At 39.2% G+C, this 18,544-nt stretch overlaps 1 protein-coding gene across 6 annotated transcripts in view; it reads right to left on the bottom strand.

The window, feature by feature from the left end:
- Nucleotides 1-18,544, bottom strand: part of USP54 (ubiquitin specific peptidase 54) — a gene marked incomplete at both ends in the record, with an annotated part of 56,860 nt that overhangs the window by 12,180 nt on the left and 26,136 nt on the right. For 3 of the 6 annotated variants that reach the window (XM_084244606.1, XM_084244608.1, XM_084244610.1), the window contains 9 exons: nucleotides 1,659-3,040; nucleotides 5,086-5,281; nucleotides 6,205-6,324; nucleotides 8,729-8,896; nucleotides 11,649-11,782; nucleotides 14,499-14,730; nucleotides 14,959-15,339; nucleotides 15,521-15,652; nucleotides 18,168-18,338. In XM_084244606.1, coding sequence (XP_084100732.1) covers nucleotides 1,659-3,040; nucleotides 5,086-5,281; nucleotides 6,205-6,324; nucleotides 8,729-8,896; nucleotides 11,649-11,782; nucleotides 14,499-14,730; nucleotides 14,959-15,339; nucleotides 15,521-15,652; nucleotides 18,168-18,338 — 2,916 coding nt within the window. Of the gene's footprint in view, nucleotides 1-1,658; nucleotides 3,041-5,085; nucleotides 5,282-6,204; nucleotides 6,340-8,728; nucleotides 8,897-11,648; nucleotides 11,783-14,498; nucleotides 14,731-14,958; nucleotides 15,340-15,520; nucleotides 15,653-18,167; nucleotides 18,339-18,544 lie in introns of all 6 variants that reach the window. The other 3 variants (XM_084244609.1, XM_084244611.1, XM_084244607.1) reach the window with 2 other exon arrangements.

Raw genomic sequence — 18,544 nt, 5'->3', positions numbered from 1 at the left:
AATCAGCAAAATCTTGAACAATGGCAAAAAGTGACCAAATTTCTCCAACAAGTAAATGACAAGGGGAAAGGAGAAATTTTACAGGCTAAAAAATGAAAAGCCTTGACACCAATCAACTAAATGCAATGTGTGCATTGTATATGGATCCTGACTTGAAATAAACCAATTATGAAAAGGCAATGATGAGACAATTGAAAAAATCTGAATACTGGTTATTGTACCTTTTTTTAAATATTTATTTATTTATGCATACAAGAACTGGGGTACAGGCCAGAGGTGTGGGGGCGTTGTGTGTGCGAGGATTCACCAGAGAAAGAGTGGGGAAAAGAACAGGCAGATCTACTGAAATATACTGCTGAGGGGAGCAGCAGGTGAGACAGGAGAGGTCTGCTGCGCCATGTGAGTTAGCTCCCTGGCTGGTCGGGGATGGAACTTGTGCTGCAAAGGATGCAGATAGCTTGATAGCACTGTTTCTTTAACCCCTGTATCACCAGGGAGGCCCCCAATTCTGATTTTTCTAAAAATAAAACTAAATATATAGTACAGAAGCAAAAGACAAAGCCTGAAGTAAATTCACGAAATTATTAAGAATAGGATTAACAATGATTTTTGTGACTTGATATATCTTTTTTTTAAAAAAGATTTATTTATTTTCGCCAAAAGATTTATTTATACAAGCACTGGGTACAGTCAGAAGCGCGGGAGGGTGAGAGAATTCACCAGAGCCAGAGCAGGGAGCAGAGCAGGCAGAAGGACCGAAGTACACTGCTGAGGGGAGCAGCGGGCGCCAGGAGAGGTCTGCGCGCCATGTGGGACCCTCCTCTGGTGGCCGGGGAGCAGCCGGGGATCAAACCAGCGCTGCAGAGACTGCGGGCAGCTTCGCAACCCAGCGCTCAACCGCTGCGCCACCGGGGAGGCCCTGATATTATATTGTTTTTAGGCAACATAAGAATTCTCTTGTCAAGAGGGTTTTTTGGTAATATGTCTGACATTCAATTAGCTCAAATTTTAGTTATAATATATTATTTGTTTTTATTACTACTCTTTGAAACACTTGTTTATTCTTTTCCCTTCTATTAGTCAGGAAGCTAAATGAATTCATTCTTCACACACTCAAAGCAAATCAGTGAACAAGTACCCTATGTACAGGCATACCACCTTGAAAAATTCTAAATCTGGCAGTTCCCATGAAGGCCTTGATATTGCTGTTAAGATAATTTGGAAATGCCACATTGGAGACTGGCTCAATGTGAATATCCTCATTGTAAGTTTGATCTGGAGGCTGGATGTTGGGATTAGTTCAGCTCCTGAGCCATAGAAAGTGACTTCTATCAGTCTCCCCACCTCATTCTGAGTCACTCTCAAAGACCTATGAACCATTCCTTAGTAATGTGTGCTGCAGAAATCCCAGGTATAAACTCATTGGTACTTACTTTAAAAGAAAGGAACAAGACTGAATAATTTTGTCCCATTCTTCACTCTAGCCAGAAAAAAGTTTAGCCCTTGTCCCAAAGTCTTTGTGAATAAAGTCAAAAGTTCTACTACCACCTCTTTGCTGGGGATATTATCTGGACAGAAAATTACTCCCCTCTGACCATGTCCTCTTGCTTTCAGCTTTTATATGTTCCCATTTCCCCTGCTACTGGTTGCATTCTTACCTGTTTGGCAAGGTGGATACCAGACCACATCCTGCTGCCCCCATCCAGAACAGCCAGCTTGAGAAGCCTGAAGACTGGTCTGGTAGAGAGATTCCAGTTCTGAGGTCTCCTGTTCTGTGTCTTGGTTCCAGTGTGGATGCAAAAGGATGTGGTTTCTTTCTGGATAGTTTACACAGGTATGGGAATCATGGGAGGAGGACTTCATTCCTGGCCCAGGGACCCCATGTTTAAGTTGAGAATCACAGAGCCTTGTGACATTCACCCAGGAATCCAAAGGCAAGGAAGTTCCAAGGTTGACACAGCTACCCAGTTCCTTAGGCCTAGCATCTCTCACTTGGGACAGCTTCCCTTGGTACATACCTGGCTCTGTCAACCTGGGTTGTTCTTCCCTAGAAGTTTCACCATTAAGAAGACCAGAGTTCATAGCAAGAGAAGAATGATCAGTAGGTTCTTCCCAGGAAGGCAATCTGTCCCTACTATCCAGAGAGGGTTGCTGTTTTGCCCAAGGCCAATGGCCTTTTCCTTCATCCTGTGGGAAAGGAGGCTTACAATCAGAAAGGTTCTTCCTCAGAGTATTTGGCAAACTTCTATCCTGGGAACCTGTACCATCTCTTGTGGATACACTTTGCATCCTCTGGAACTGCTCAGTCAGAGAGCGGACAAGCCCCTTTGTTTTGGGAAACTCTGGTCTATAGGGCTCCTTACTGCCTCCATTCTCTTTTGAAGTCAATGAAGTTTTGAGACTTTTGGCTTGGAGAAACTGGTTAGTTTTCTGCACAGTATCAGGAGAGTGCAACACAGATAAGGAAGCAGCAGGCATTATAGGGTGGCAGGCCCTGTACAGAGGAGAGCTGGACTGAGCTGATGAACTTGAAGGACTACAGGTCAGGCTTTGTACATCTCCTTTCTCAAAGGTGACTGTTCCAGTTAGGTGTGACCAAGGCATCACCTGATATGAATCCACAGATTCCCTCTTTTCTTGGAATAGCTGTTTCTGAGCAACGCCTTTTTCTTCTTGAGTGGGGAAACTGCTGCAGCAGCTGCTGTCACCTCTATATCCTTGAACCACATCTTCCAAGGGTTCCCAACCATGATGACAATTCTTCTCCATTCTCCCTGGTGTTTTAGGTAAGCCCTGCCTGTGGAACTCAGAGGTGTCAATGTTGTCTACCTCAACTGAAGTCAGCAGGTTTGAGGAAGACCTACTGGGGGAATTGTGCTGCGGGACAGACAGGGCAGATGACTCTGAGTATAGTGATGACTGCGACTCATGACAGGAAGCAGGTAAGTGGATGAAAGAACTTGCTCCAAACTCTGTATTCGTGCAGGGTTCCAGTTGGGCATCCCGGCTTAACAAAACTTGGAGCGGGATAGGTTGTTCACTAAAACAAATGAAGAGAGCCAGTTATAAGGTGCCTTGACTGATTAGAATATTTACAAAAGGAACTATTCATTTGGTTTCCATTTCTAGCTCTCCACAGAGGAAATGGTGAAAATAAATGGAAAGACAAGTACAAGTAGAGTCAAAAGGTAAAAGATTCATAAGAGGGCCTCCCCGGTGGCACAGCGGTTGAGTGCTGGGTTGCAAAGCTGCCCACAGTCTCTGCAGGGCCGGTTCCATCCCTGGCCACCGGGCAAGGGTCCCACATGGCGCGCAGACCTCTCCTGCCACCCGCTGCTCCCCTCAGCAGTGTACTTCGTCAGTCTGCCTGTTCTGCTCTCCGCTCTGGTGAATTCTCTCACCCTCCCGCACTTCTGACTGTACCCAGTGCTTGTAAAAATAAATAAATAAATCTTTAAAAAAAAAAAGATTCACAAGAAAGAAGACACATGGTCAGCTAATACCCAATAATAGCAATCCTCTTTTTAAATGCCCTCACCAAAGTCACACAGTAATAAATGAAGCCCTTGACTACTTTCTTCACTACCCATGAAATCCTATTCCAATTATATTCTACTTGCAAATTAAAAAAAAATTGCTAGTTCCACATGCAGATGACATGGAAAGTAAACAAAACCTAGTCCACTCATATTAAATCCAGCATTCAATATATAGGGAGGGAATCCTATTCAGGATCTTGAGAGGTAGCCAAGCCAAAAGAATCAAAAGACCACATTCACAGAATACAAGGTGATTTGAGCTCATGGGACTACAAAGAACTCCACTATTGCACTTATTCATTTCATAATCTGCATAATTTATGTTATTACTGAGATGTCTTTTGAGACTTGGGAGTAAAGAAAAGGGATTACCAGCATTTAGGTGGTGTCTCACTATTTTGACCTAAAAAACTCAGTGTTAGGAGCATTAAATAAAACCTCAATCACTCAGGTATATCAAATGGCATAAGTTTTCTTGAATTTAGCTACCTAGATAACATGTATTTAAAACACATCTCTGATCAGTGGACTATACAACAGGGGAAAAGAAGAAAAAGGAGGATCCTAACTATGAGCATTAAATTTGAATAATATATTCATAATAATAAATAATAATACATCCATAATAACATATGATAAATATATGAATATATTATAAATAATATATTCATAATAATAAACTTTTGTGGGAAGGAGTCACCCAGTCACACTTAGAACATTTTGTTATTGAGTACCATATTATACTCCTATGAGGAACCTAATGGAGTCAAATAGACCTGGATTTGAAACCTACGCTTCTGTTACTTACTACCTGAGTTACCTATATGATAACATAGTTATCATCTCTGAGCCAAGTTTCCTTACTTACAAATGATAAATAGTCCTTATTTCATAAGGTTATTGTGAGGCATAGGCAAATGTTAAAAAAAAATGCTAACTGCTCATATAACAATTAAACTCTGAAAACTAGTCAGGTTTACTAACAGTAAAAATTAATTTTTATTTAAATCCATCTATTCTAAGTAACAGTCAAATTCAAGGGCTAGTGGCCTTAGGGACTTTTCCTGGTCCTAACTGTTAGAAAACAAAACAAAGGACATCTTTGTGTCTCTTCTCTATAGTTCAATCAGAGCAAGAAAGACTGCTTTCTCTGTATTCATGAGAGACAGAAAGCACTGAAATCCCAAAATAAATCAATGGCCTCTACTGCAACATAAAATGTAGTTCAGATTGCCATGTCTAAAAACATAATACATACAAAAGTAATAATGGTGTTATTACATAAGTCCAGGGACAAACTCAAAAGAAAGTGGTCTATTTATTATGCTTTAATTTCTACATTTTACTAGGAACTATTTAAAAAAAAAAAAAAGGACAAATAGTGCAATGAGTTTTTCACTAAATGTCTGACCTGAGAGAAGAAAATCTTTCAGGGGACTCCTCTCTCCCCTGTAGCCAGCAAAGAGAGCTCTGGCTATGGAGCTCCCATGGTCACTTCCTCCCTTGGTCACTTCCACCATAAACTACAGTGGTTCCCAGGCACTACCTTGTTGGGTGAGGAAGGGCTCCCCCCTGTGAGGGGAGGCAAGTTGAGGGCTGCGACGATTGCTGTGATGATTGCTGCTGCTGCATGCGATCCTGCAGGCTCCGTGCTTTTCGAATACTGATTTGCAACTTCTTATCGACTAGGGCTCTGCTGTGCGTGCTAGAGCTGGCACCATGCAGGGCAAGTCTTAGTTTAGCTAAAATGCAAAAGAAAATATAGCAGAAACAGAACACAAAATACAAACAAAAATAAAAATAAAATTGAACCAAAAATAAGCAAAGATCGGCAGTAAAACTCAAAATATGCAGCAGGAATGCAAGGCATGGGACCATGCATATACTCCAGGACACAGAGCTGGTTCTGGATATATATAAGGAACATTCATGGAAGCCAAACAGGTTAATTCAAATTTAAACAAACAAACAAACAAAAAGCTAAGCTAAAATAAGTCAGGAAGATAAACTAATACTTTCATCTTATGGGTTACCATTCTTGTGGTCCTTTGCAACTGACCTGACAACTCTGGTCTCCACACTCTGCTCCCAACTCCCTCTTCCCAACAGCCAAGAGCAGAAATAAGATCCAAACCTGCATCTGTCTTTATAAAACACAATTTCTTGGGGGTCACATTTAAGAATTAGATGCAGCCTAAGACTTAGTCCCTTGCTGCAAACTTCCGTGCTACATACCAGGAAGGCAGGGGAAAAATAAGAATCAAATATGCAGTATAAAGTAACAGTCTGGGAAGTCACAAGTCAATATATTCATTTCTTCCTGCCATAAGCTCCACCTCACTATTCAGGGAATATAGAAAGAGCAGACTAACCTCACATCTGAGATCTAACTTTATCTTTGGATAAGATGGTAGGCATAGCTGGATAATTCATCTGTGAACACCTACTGAGGTTGTTCCAGTAAATAGCCACAGGTCACAGTGATAACACCTGGCACACTTAGAAATCTCAATTGCAAAGATAGTTAAAGGACCTCAGTTTGGGATAATGAAAGTGAAGAGATCTTTATAAAAGTTGTTTTTATCACATCTGAGTGACTAAACTAATAAAACCTATTGTGAAGTTAGTCAAAAGTGCAATAGCCATAGCAGTTAGAGTTACTTACAGATAGCTTCATTACAGAGAGCCAAAGCTGCAGCACAGTCTCCTTTCTGTTCCAGATGCAGTGACTCTTCAAACACTGAATCTGCCTCTTGCAGGGACCTCTCAAAGCCGTCACTCCTCCCTGAAAGGGCCAGCACTTTTCATTTTCATTATAATTTGTTCTGACTTTTCATATGTACTGTTATTTCCTTTCAGTGCACATCCAGCCTTACTACCGTCCACTAATTTTATGAAATTCCTAAAACATGTAAGGTGTTCATATTTGCCTTAACCAAGCCCTTACCAAGGCAATGAAAGAGAGGTATGTCACGGTCTACCACATATTCCAACTCTTCAGGAGTCCCTCAAGGAAAGAACCATATATTGTTAGCAGCAGAAGAGTGGGTTCTTAAGCCTGGAACTGATTTGCTCTTCCACAGTGCAACAAGGATACATCTTGTGAAATAATGTCAGAATGCTGCAAGAACTCTGAGACCTCCACTGCAATGTTATGGCTGATATGGCTCACTATTCTGTGAAAAGCCATCTTTAACACTTATTTCCTATTCAATTCACAGTCTTTTCTGCACCACCCTCAAATGAAAAATCAGTAAACCTCTTGGGCACTGTCTAAAATTCCTAACACCTCTATATATCGGCTAGGGTAGTTGAAGTGCCTCTTTTAAGTGGTCTGTGTGCACCTACCTGTCATCAGCACTGCTCCATATTTACTTCTATCACGCCCCTGCTCACCAAACCTATTGCAAAAAAGTCATCTTCCCATACAGTGTGCATGACATATCCTTTCCTCCTCTGAAAGTGAATGTGTACCAAAGCAGATGTTAAACGAGTCCAAGTACAGTGTTAGATAAAAAGGTGAGAAACTTCTATAAATGCAACTTTTGTAAAAGAACTCTTGCTAATATATATCCTCCCTTTTACTCACTCACAAGTATAAATTGGTAGCAAGTGGTAATGAAAGTTCACCTACTATTGGGATAAATGATGAGCTTTCACAAGCTCAAATATCAGAACAATTTCTGGGGGAAAAAAAATCAAATATCAGAATCATTTCTCCCACAGTGTTTTTACTTACTTACCTCCAAGCTCGACATGGTAAGAAATGCTCTTCTACATCCTAACATTCACTCCCTAACTCACCATCGCTTTTGGAGATTAACAGTAAGGTAATGAAAATAGCAGTTTGGTTGTGAAGAACTTAGCATTCAGGCTCCACCCTTAAAGAATGTGGTCCCCTCCACATTCCAGGCCTGAAGTTTTCTCATATTTGGCGTAAACTGTCTATACAACCTTTATACAGAGGTGGTGGTTAGAGTAATTTTTTATAAAGTTCTCTACAGAGATGTAGTAAAACTATAGCTGACTGATCACTGCATTAGATTTTAATTCTTACCCTCTAGAATGTTAAGACTCCAATTCTTGCTCTTCCAAGAGATGCTGAACAAAAATGTATGGCAAAATGACAATAAAATATAACCAGGGGAATTCCTTCTCAGCTTTAATGTATACCTAACTTACAGAGGGGAAGAGAAGGCAAGTGCAAGAGATAACAAGATTCCTCTTTCAGAAGCAATATAAACCTGAGACACCAATCTGATAAAGTTTGAAGACAAAAAGGAAGCAAAGACTATCCAAAAATAGAGACAGATAAGGAATTTGGAATTTATAACTTATTTGGCAATAAATACAATGCCTTGGGATATAAAAGGCAACTGTCTTGAATCAAAACCCAGCAGAATTAGAGGAGAAAAGTATCCCTAAAGAGTGCCTGGCCGAGGAAGTTTTTCTAAGTACTGATACAAAAAGGGAAGTGGTCAACAGAAAAGTAGCTACCCAAAAAACCCTCTCCTTGTCCTCACACTGCATTAGCACAATTTGTTACAACTAAGGATTCTTAATAAAAGAAATAAATTCATTTATAGACAGAAAAGCTGAGATAATAGGGTTTGGGGCATATTTAAGGTAGCCTTAGCCTTTTTGAACTCCTATTTTGAAAGCTTTATCTTCTGGTAAAAGTAACATTTTAAAGCACTTGAAGAAAAATGGTAACTAACATGGGGCAATTAAGAAAGCTTAAATCCCTAAGAATTGTGTGAGATTAGGGAATGAATCATCAGAAGATTACAAGGCAATTAAGGCTGCCTGTCCTTAGAACCAGCTTTGTAGATCCATCTCCCTGAAACTACAAGTGGAGAAATCTCAAGGGTGTTTCTGCCCAATAAGTAGGATTCTCCTCACTGTCAGTGTAACTCACTGCCCTTTTCTGCTATTTCTGAACTGTGAGTACTTTTACTTATACCTTCTATGGATGTTCATGGGAAACATATCTTATTAACAATATACTATCTCTAATCTATAGGCTTTTATGATGGGCCCTAAATTAGTACCTAGTTCCAATCCATAGGCTTGTCACTTGCTCCTTGAACTAGCTCTCACTGAAAGGCTGATGGAAGATGGAATTTATAAGCTTGAATCCTTTTTTCTTCCCTCTGTCTCCACTACCTACAATCTAATGCAGCAATTACCCTGGTTCTGCAGTTCATCCAAGTCCATGAAGCGACTGGGATGAGGGTTAAACCCTTTAGCTGCCTCTAATTCCTTCTCCCGTTTCCTTCGAAGCTCCTGTTCCTGGGCCCTCCTGGCCACTTCTTCCTGCAATTCATCCAGTTCGCTTTTGGATGGTATCTCCCCACCTAGAATACAAGGCAAGGGAGAAGATAAGTCACCACATTTCCATAACCAAGAGTAAGCACCTGCCGAATTTATGGCCACTGCACTGGCTTTTCCTTTGGAACCCTTAACTTCATTTTGAAGTTCATGTATTGGCAAGTGCTTTCCAGATCCAATTTTGAGTAAGCCCTGAGCTGTGAACTATAATAATAATAACAATAACAATAAATATTTACTTAATGCTTCTTAACAAAAATAACATAACTAACATTTATTGTGACAGGTACAGTTTTAAGCATGCATATACACACACACACACACACACACACACAAACACACTTAATTTTCACAACAACCTGTGAGGTAGATACTATTATTGCCCACATTTTAGGAATGAAGAAACTGGGTGACAAAGAGGATGAATCTTGCCCAAGGTAACATAGATAGTAAATGGTAAAGCTGAATTAAAGCCAAACAGATTAAATACACAATCTATGCTCTTAACAATTAGGTAGATTCCTTTCCCTGTGCTGACACTAACTTATTAGGATGCTTCAAACAAGTTAGTTTCTTAACTTTAATTACCACTATCTCTATAAATTTATAAAATATCCAATAGTAAAAATCCAAGTTTGTAAGTTTTATCATTGGAATCAAATAGATCTAAATGGATGTCTGTGACATATTAAGTAAAAAAAACAAGTGACAGAATCATGTGTATAGTGTGACTTCATTATTTTTTTAGTGGTGGTAATAGACTTACCTATGTGTAAGCATAGAAAAAGATATAGAAAGATAGATACCATAACGGTAACATTGGTACCTTCAATTTGAAGAAACACAGGGCAGGTTACTGAATTGTTGGAGACTTATTTTACTTTTATAATGTTTTTAAAGTAACCAAAATCACCTGATAAAAATGTTTGTGCCAAAGTGAAATGATTACATTACGTTGTAGGGCATGGGTTTACTATACAAAAAGAATGGTGTGGTGGTATGGTATAGGAGGAATTTGTTATAACTCCTTGCTAAGTATCTTTTACCAGTGGAAGAATCCTTTTGGTGAATTCTATTCAGCTAGTCCAAAACTAAGGCTACGAGAGAAATCATGAGACTCAGTCTCTAGTTTACTAAAGAGCTACTATCTGAAAAAAAGAGGAGGGGAAGAGGCTCATGCAAGATCATAAATTCCTCAAAGCAATGTTAGTAACCATTAAATAAAGTGTGGGAAACAAACTAAACATATAATTTCATTAAGAAACATGACTTTTTCCCTGATTTTCTAACTAGAACGAACTCCAGTCCATGATTTCAGAAATACCTACTTCTATAGTCTTGTTCTATTCTGCCATATGTCAGCAACCTATGCATTCATACCTAAAAGTGTTCATGCCTTTTTATTATTGCTCCATACCTTCAATGCAACCACCTCTAAGAACTTTCAGGGGTTATCAAAGGAAATTAGTGATCAGACTAGTACTGATCCTGGTATCATCTCTGTAGTCTGGCAAATAGTATTCTGTCCTTCTCTCCCTAGTAAGCTGGCATCTGATACCACAGATATACCTTCAGAAGCTCATTAAATCATACCATAGTTAGATTTCTACCCACATAACTAACTCCCAAATGATCTAAGAGACCAGAAAAAAAGGAAGACTGAAACACATCTTTCAAAGAAGGTTGATATCCATTTACATACAACCTTCCCACAAAAAAGTCTCCATGTTGGGGAGACTACCTAATTATCACCTGGATTTTTAACTCTGTGTAAATAAAGAATTTATTCTGAACCATTAGAACTGGGTCTCTACTTAAGTAGAATATGCACTGTAAGTATCTATGTGTGTTGTGAGCAGAAAGTAAAAATGGGTTATAACTTATGACTATCTTAAATCACTACTCCTGAAAGAGATATCCCAGTATTCCTTTATCTACAGGTTTTAACTTGTTAAAATGCTAATTTCTCTTTGAGAAAGATACTTTAAACTATATTTAGTCAGGGTCTCCCTAGTTGCCTAGGGGTTAAATCTCAGCAGTATCAACACTGCGGTCTGAGTTCGATCCTGGCCAGGGAACTAACCCATACATGACACAGCAGACCTCTCCTGTCTCACCCACTCCCCTCAGCAGCGTATTTCAGTAGATACTACTGTTCTGCTCCTCACTCTGTCTCTGGTGAATCCTCTCACCCCTCACACCTCTGGCCTACATCCCAGTTGTTCTATGCATAAATAAATCTTTTAAAAAAGAAACTATATTTAGTCAGCTACAGTTAGTGTAAAGGAGTCAGATAATCCTGGAGAACTTATTTCAAAGAGGGCGTAGGAGAACACAAGGGACATTAAAGAAAGGGGAAAAAAACTGAGTTAATGGACAGGATATAAAGGCAAGTCTAAGGTAAGTTTGACTTGCTTATTTTCCAGTTTTGCACATTTGTCCTCTTTTGTTATCTCAATTCATAGTACTAAACAACCAAACTCTCGATTCTGCCTCTGTACCAAGGGGAGTCCTAGGACTTATTCTGAGGAATATAAGCACTACTCACACTATTCCTTCTTGCTCCCACAGAGCTCTTTCCAAGGTAGAAACAAATAGGATGATGAACAAAAAAAACCACATAAATCCAAAAATGAAGCAGCTCAAATGCCTCCACATATATTTTCTAATGAAATACTCAACGTGTACTTTAATTTCAAATGTGCTCAGGTATGACTGTTATCCTAATAGAATTGGCAGTCAAATTTAATCCTCCAAATTGGGGGTCCTTTTGCTTACCTGAGAGAGGCTGACTCTTTATCCAGCTACTCCTGGATGCCATGGAGTCTGCCTCCAGAATACTACTGCTGTGAGACTTTGGGATGTGGCGCCAAGAAGGGGCCAACCCAGCTAATCTCTTAGCATTTGGATCCCTTCAAAAGAAAAACAGAATCTAATGAAAGCATCAGAAAAGTGATTACAAGTAATGTTCCATGGACTAAATTCCCTCAAGAAAATCACTAGGGGCCTCCCCAGTGGCGCAGCGGTTGAGCGCTGGGTTGCGAAGCTGCCGAAGCCTCTGCGACGCCGGTTCGATCCCCGGCTGCTCCCCGGCCACCGGAGGAGGGTCCCACATGGCGCGCAGACCTCTCCTGCCGCCCGCTGCTCCCCTCAGCAGTGTACTTCGGTCCTTCTGCCTGCTCTGCTCCCCGCTCTGGCTCTGGTGAATTCTCTCACCCTCCCGCACTTCTGACTGTACCCAGTGCATGTATAAACAAACAAACAAACAAATAAATAAATAAAACATGCCTCTATTAAAAAATAAAAAAAAAGAAAATCAATAGAATATTGAATTAATAAAATTAAGGCAAAGCTAAAATACTTCTGAAAAATTGAAATATCCCCTCACTCCCCCATCTTTCCTCACCTTTTTTGCATCATAAATATCTAACATAGCATCTGGCATAAAAGTTATTGATTGAATTAATAAACATATGCTCTCATGTGGATTGCCTTCCTCTTTCTTATGCCTTTTAAGCATATTCTTATGAGTAAAACTGTGGCCAGGAAAGAGCAGTAAAGCAGTATTAAGATATGGTTATCATCCCTGTAGAAGATATAATTATTCATTTCAAAGCATCTATACCTGTAGGAAACTTGACTCTGTGGCAACTCATTAAAAAACAATGTATAAAGATCTGAAATTTACAAAGCAATCAGTGCCCTATGGGGTACAATGAACACTATTAATCCATCAATATTATCTCATGGGATTATGAATATCACTGGATTCATAAAACAGAGTCCCCAGTGAACCTATTTAAAAAAACAACAACAAAAAAAAACCATACCTAAAGTGAAAGGCAACAATAAGTATTAATTGGGTTTTCTCTACGATCATATATAAATTTTGATTTAATAATTCATTCCTTAATTAAGCTATTTATTAAGTAATTATTTTACAAAATACTTTAAAAGTTCTGTCTCCTTATGACCAAAAACCCAGAATAGCCAAAGCTCTCCTGAAAAAAAAAGAAGGGAATGGAGGCATCACACTCACAGACTTCAAACTATACTACAAAGCCATAACCATCAAAACTGCATGGTATTGGAACAAGAACAGACACACAGACCAATGGAATCGAATAGAAAATCCAGAAATAAACCCACAGATTTATGGTCAACTAATCTTTGACAAAGGAGCAAAGACTATGTATTGGAGCAAAGAAAGTTTGTTCAATAAATGGTGCTGGGAAAACTGGGTCGCTACATGCAAAAGAATGAAGCTTGACCACTACTTCACACCATACACAAAAATCCACTCAAAATGGATTAAAGAACTAGACATAAGACCTGAAACCATAAAATACATAGAAGGAAATATAGGCAAAACACTACGTGACATGCACATCAAAGACATCTTTACAGACACATCACCCAAAGCAGTGATAGTGAAGGCAAAGATAAACAGCTGGGACTACATCAAATTAAAGAGCTTCTGCACAGCAAAAGAGACAATAACAAAAACAAAGAGAAACCCCACCAACTGGGAGAACATTTTTGCACACAACGCTAATGATAAAGGACTGATCACAAAAATCTGCAAAGAGCTGATGAGAATCAACACAAACAAAGAAAATAATCCTGTCAAAAAATGGGCAGAAGAGCTAAAAAGAAACTCCTCTGAAGAGGAAATGCAAATGGCCAACAGGCATATGAAAAAATGTTCAACATCACTTGTAATCAGGGAAATGCAAATCAAAACTACCATGAGATACCATCTTACACCAGTGAGAATGGCACATATTAAAAAAATTAGCAACAACAAATGTTGGCGAGGATGTGGAGAAAAAGGAACTCTCCTGCACTGTTGTTGGGAGTGCGAACTGGTCCAACCACTATGGAGAGCTGTGTGGAGATTTCTTGATCTACTAAACATAGAGCTTCCAAATGATCCAGCAATTCCACTCCTAGGTATTTACCCAAAGGACACAGAAACATCAATTCCAAAGAGCACCTGCACCCCTATGTTTATAGCAGCACTGTTTACAATAGCTAAGCTTTGGAAACAACCCAAATGCCCAAAAATAGATGACTGGATCAAGAAGATGTGGTACATATACACCATGGAATATTACTCAGCATTCAAAAAAGATAAACACATGCAATTTGCAGCAACATGGATGGCGCTGGAAGGGATCATGCTCAGCGAAATAAGCCAGAAAGAAAAAGAAAAATACCGGATGGTCTCACTCATAGCAGGAATCTAGATAACTTATATAAGGGACCAGGAAAATTAACAACTATAAGAAAGTGAAAATCAAAATCAACAAAAAACTATGAACCAGAGACACTCTATGGGGTGTGGGGTGTGGGGAGGGGAGGGATTGGGGTCAAAATAAGGGGGTTGCAATTGTATGGGGAATATAAAAATAAAATTTATTTAAAAAAAAAAAAAAGTTCTGTCTGCTTTCTCAAATACCTTTGCTCTTTCTCCCAGAAGAGGGTGCTGTTGCCATAAAGTTGATAAAGACAATACTCACAAAAACGATAATAAAGTATACCTCTCCATTTGTCTGAACTGAAAAGCCTCAGAGAGGCTCACTTTACTGCAAGAGACCAGTCCACTATTCAAAGGTGAAACAATACCTGCAGACAGTGGCGCTCTCAGGCAGGGCTGCATCCAGGCTGACAGGACTGCTGCTGTTCCTCTCACTGCTCTCATAGCCAGATTCCATTCGTTGGATTAAGCGAGGGTGCTGCTCTAAAAGGTGAGAGCCTGGCCGTGCTGAGCCCCAGGGCTTGTACTGAGGACTTGGTCCACCAGTTTTAATGTTGTAAGCAGGTGGCTTGCTTAGTTCATCTGGTGTAAATTCTTTAGCTATCCCAATCAAAGGACAAGTATGAAAAAGGAGGTAGATTTAGCATCACCTTCAAATCAGGAGACTAACTAACCCCTCCATACAGCTCATTCCCTGAACTCACATTCCCAAAGGCCTAACATTATAGTAGGAATGCATCTTGCCAAGTCTACAAGAAAATCCAGGTTTTTAAAGTACATAAACCAATTTCATTCAAAAGTCAAATTCTTCCTTAGTTATCTCCTTACCTGAATCCTCAGAAAAGGGGCTAAGTTGGGTGTAGCCACAGTGCTTCCGTTTGTCCTTATTAAAAATACTGTCAATGTTCAGAGATTCCCGTTTGGGTCTCCATGTTGGGCGGTACTTGCTAGAAGAGCTAGATTTTGACTCACTGCTGGTACTCTCTACTTCCCAGTCACGAGAATGTAAAGTTAAGTTCCTAGGAGGTTTTTTATCAGTAAGGTCTACTCCCTTTCCCCCACATGGAGGTCCTAGGTTGGTATGAGAAGTCAGGGATGGTCTGTTATGGATAATATTGCTGACTGTCTCCTTAAAATCCCTTAGCCTGTTGGTGCTGCTGGATGGTTTAGAGGCATTCCTAGGAGCCTGCTTCTCTTTCAGTGTTTCCCCTAAAACAAAAAGAGCAAAACAGATATAAATATTTAAAGTGATCATGGATACCCAGATCTCAAAGACAGAGAAAAAGCAAGGAAAGTCCTTTGAGTAGAAAGGAGAAATCATAGGCTGAACTGTGACAGAAAGTTTAAATAGAATGAATGAAGAAAGACAAACAATATAGAGGTGGCTTGCCTTCACTGTGGTACCCTGAGGTCTGTGGCTCATCGCCTTTCCTCCTAACCCGGCCAGAGCTCCTCTTGCGCTCTATCAGTGACCCTTTCTTGGATGTGAGTTTCTGATTACATTCACTATCAGTCAGGTGTCCTGAAAGAACAAGGAAATGGGGGTAAACTAGTATCTGAGACTGAGCTCCATCCTCTTGAGAACATAGTCTTTGGGATTTATGACAGTGCCACGAATTTAGTATACCCATGGAGCTGAGCTATAGGGTCAAGGCTATGTGATTTAAATGTACTACAAATTTCTCAATAGAAAATGCAGAGAAGCTCAAGTATTTAATGGGAATTTCCAAATTTACTACATTCCCTGAGCAACTACCAATGCTAATCCCACTCATAATATATCCCAGTGACCCAAAATAGGACACATGAAATGGCAAACATTTTAAAGATTATATAAAAATATCATCCACCAATATATTTTTACGTTCATAAATAGAAGACGGAGCTGTCATTTTATTTATTTAGCAACATACACCAAGTAAAGTCTCATTTTTACTATATCTTATATTATTCCAGGGGCCTCAACCATTCCTGTAAGAGCTCTGATTGTGCATGACTTTAAGATCCAGTTCTTAATCTTCCTTAAATGTGAATCATTTGAACTTTCAATAATTCCTATTCCCACTGCCAACCCATGCTTTACCAAACTTGGCTTCATCCAGAGATTATATATATTTCATAGTTCCTTAATACCAACCACTAAGAAAAGCAGGAGATCTGAATGCTTTTATATAACTTGCCCCACTATCATGACTACAGTATGTGAATGTATGAGTATCATTTGTTAACAACAAAGGTCAGTTTATAAAGAATATAATCACCTATGCTTCTTGAAGCTAGTGGCGAATTAAGAATTGAACTAAATCAAAAGACAGGATTAGATAAAAACCTCTAGGTTCTCAAATGCATTGAGCACTAACAGAAATTCTTTTCATATATTTGCATAGGAAAATCCTTATACACGCTCAGATATCAACAGTGCAATGATTTGGCTACATATTTTCAATCAATTACCAATGCAATCTTTTATTGCTTTTATCTAATCCTTTGCCTCTTTGGGGCCCACAAGAAAGACAGGAGGAATCATTTGAAATCATTTGAAACAACTAAATCTACAAATGTTAAACTCCCACCCAAACCACTCACAAACCCTTAACATAAACCTGATTCTCTTAGAAAATATGCTTTGTTCATCCTATGACTTGATTTTTCCCTGAGTCAGTTTCAGAAACATGGCCTAAAAAAAAAAATCACACTTCGCAGCAGTCATCTATGCAATAGTCATCAAAAGGAATTCAAAATGAATCTGACCAAAGCTCTAGATCCAACCACCAATTTATAAGAAATATACAAGACACAGAAATATGCTAAAGTTTGCCATAGGAATAAAATTAGCAAACTTTAGAATATAGGGAAATCTATAGGCCAAATGACCTAGTTCTACAAACAATAAATTGCAAGAAAAAATTAAAGGAGAAACTTATAGAATAAAAGAAATGTAAAAGCCTTTATAGAATCATTGCATTGTGTAGACCTCATTTGGATTGAGTCAAACACATAAACCATTAAAAAATTATGACATTCATAACTGCTGGGTATTTGAACACTCATTGGTTGTTTAGTGGTTTAAGGAATTACTGTTAATATTTTAAGTGTGATAATGGCATGTTTAAAAGCTGATTTATGTTTTAGAAATATACACTAAAATAATTATGTAAAAGGTGACACAATGTCAGGGATTTGCTTAAAATAACCTACAAGTGGGTGAACTGGGTAGAGGTAGAGATTAAAGTTGGTTGGCCACGAGTTATAATTACTGAAATTAGTTTAAGGATACATGCAGGGGTAGTATACTATTCTGCATACTTTTGAATATGTTTGAAATTCTCAATTTAAAAAGAAAAAAGACCATGCACAGAGTATAAACCACCAATAAGAAACTTTGAGCTCACTAATTCCCAAGTCTCTAAGAGTATGGGCACTATTCTATGCTTTAGGTGATGAACTTTTCAACTCAACAATCATTCACTTCTTTTATGTCTTGTATTGATTTCTTCCACTGATATAGACACACTCTTTTACAGATTAAGAGAAAATTTCTAGAATGCTCTCTGCGTGGAACTCACAATAACAAACAGGCTAGTTTTCACTCTTGTTTCTTTGTCCTTCAGGAAGCCTAACACTTAACAGGTGCTCCTTGCCTAGACATATATCCCTTTTTTCAAATTCCTTCAAGGGAACAAAGCCTGGCATGAGAACACAACAAGGTGCATGACCACAAGGGTTTAATGGGGCACAATGAGAAGGACATGGATCATGAACACAGCAGGAGAAAAGCTGATTTCAAAATAAACAGTCATATCAATAATCACATTACAATGGTCCTTATTCATTTACCCCTGTTGACAGGAATATGTACAATGGAACATCATCATTTATTCAGAGTTGGTTTTGTTTCCTTTCATCCCATTAATTATCGAAGTTCTGTGCTTTTCTCCCTTTGTCTAACATTTATGACTTGCCCCAGTTTCTTTCTCTTGGAAGACTCCATGCAGGAACTGAATCGAGCAAGCAGAGTCCATTGTATAAGCCCCTACCTGTGTCCTGACTGCTCTGAGACATGGAATCATTCTCCATATTATAGATGACTGTCCCCTGAGAATCAGAAGAGAAGTGACTGACCACAGACTCATGGTGGGAGTGTTTGTAGGGATAGCTCTCCACTGAGGAATCTGTTCGGGTATCACTTGAGATGGAGGGCTCCCTCCCTAAGGGAAGGAGAAGACACATATGCAAAAGTGAGGAAAGAGAAAAACAGTGACAGAAGAGAAGGCAAAGAGATGGAAGGTAACAAAGGTCCATAAGGCAAGAATTTCCTAAATGGAAGGGTGAGAAGGATATACCAGAGCCATTCTCCCCAACACCCAACTTCCGATAACCCAGACACACAAACAATTCCTCCCACTCCTTCCCC

The sequence above is a fragment of the Talpa europaea genome (assembly GCF_964194135.1).
Source record: "Talpa europaea genome assembly, chromosome: 10".
Lineage (NCBI taxonomy): Eukaryota > Metazoa > Chordata > Mammalia > Eulipotyphla > Talpidae > Talpa > Talpa europaea.
The sequence above is the reverse complement of the archived record's forward strand: the minus strand, read 5'-3'. Positions and strand labels throughout refer to the sequence as shown.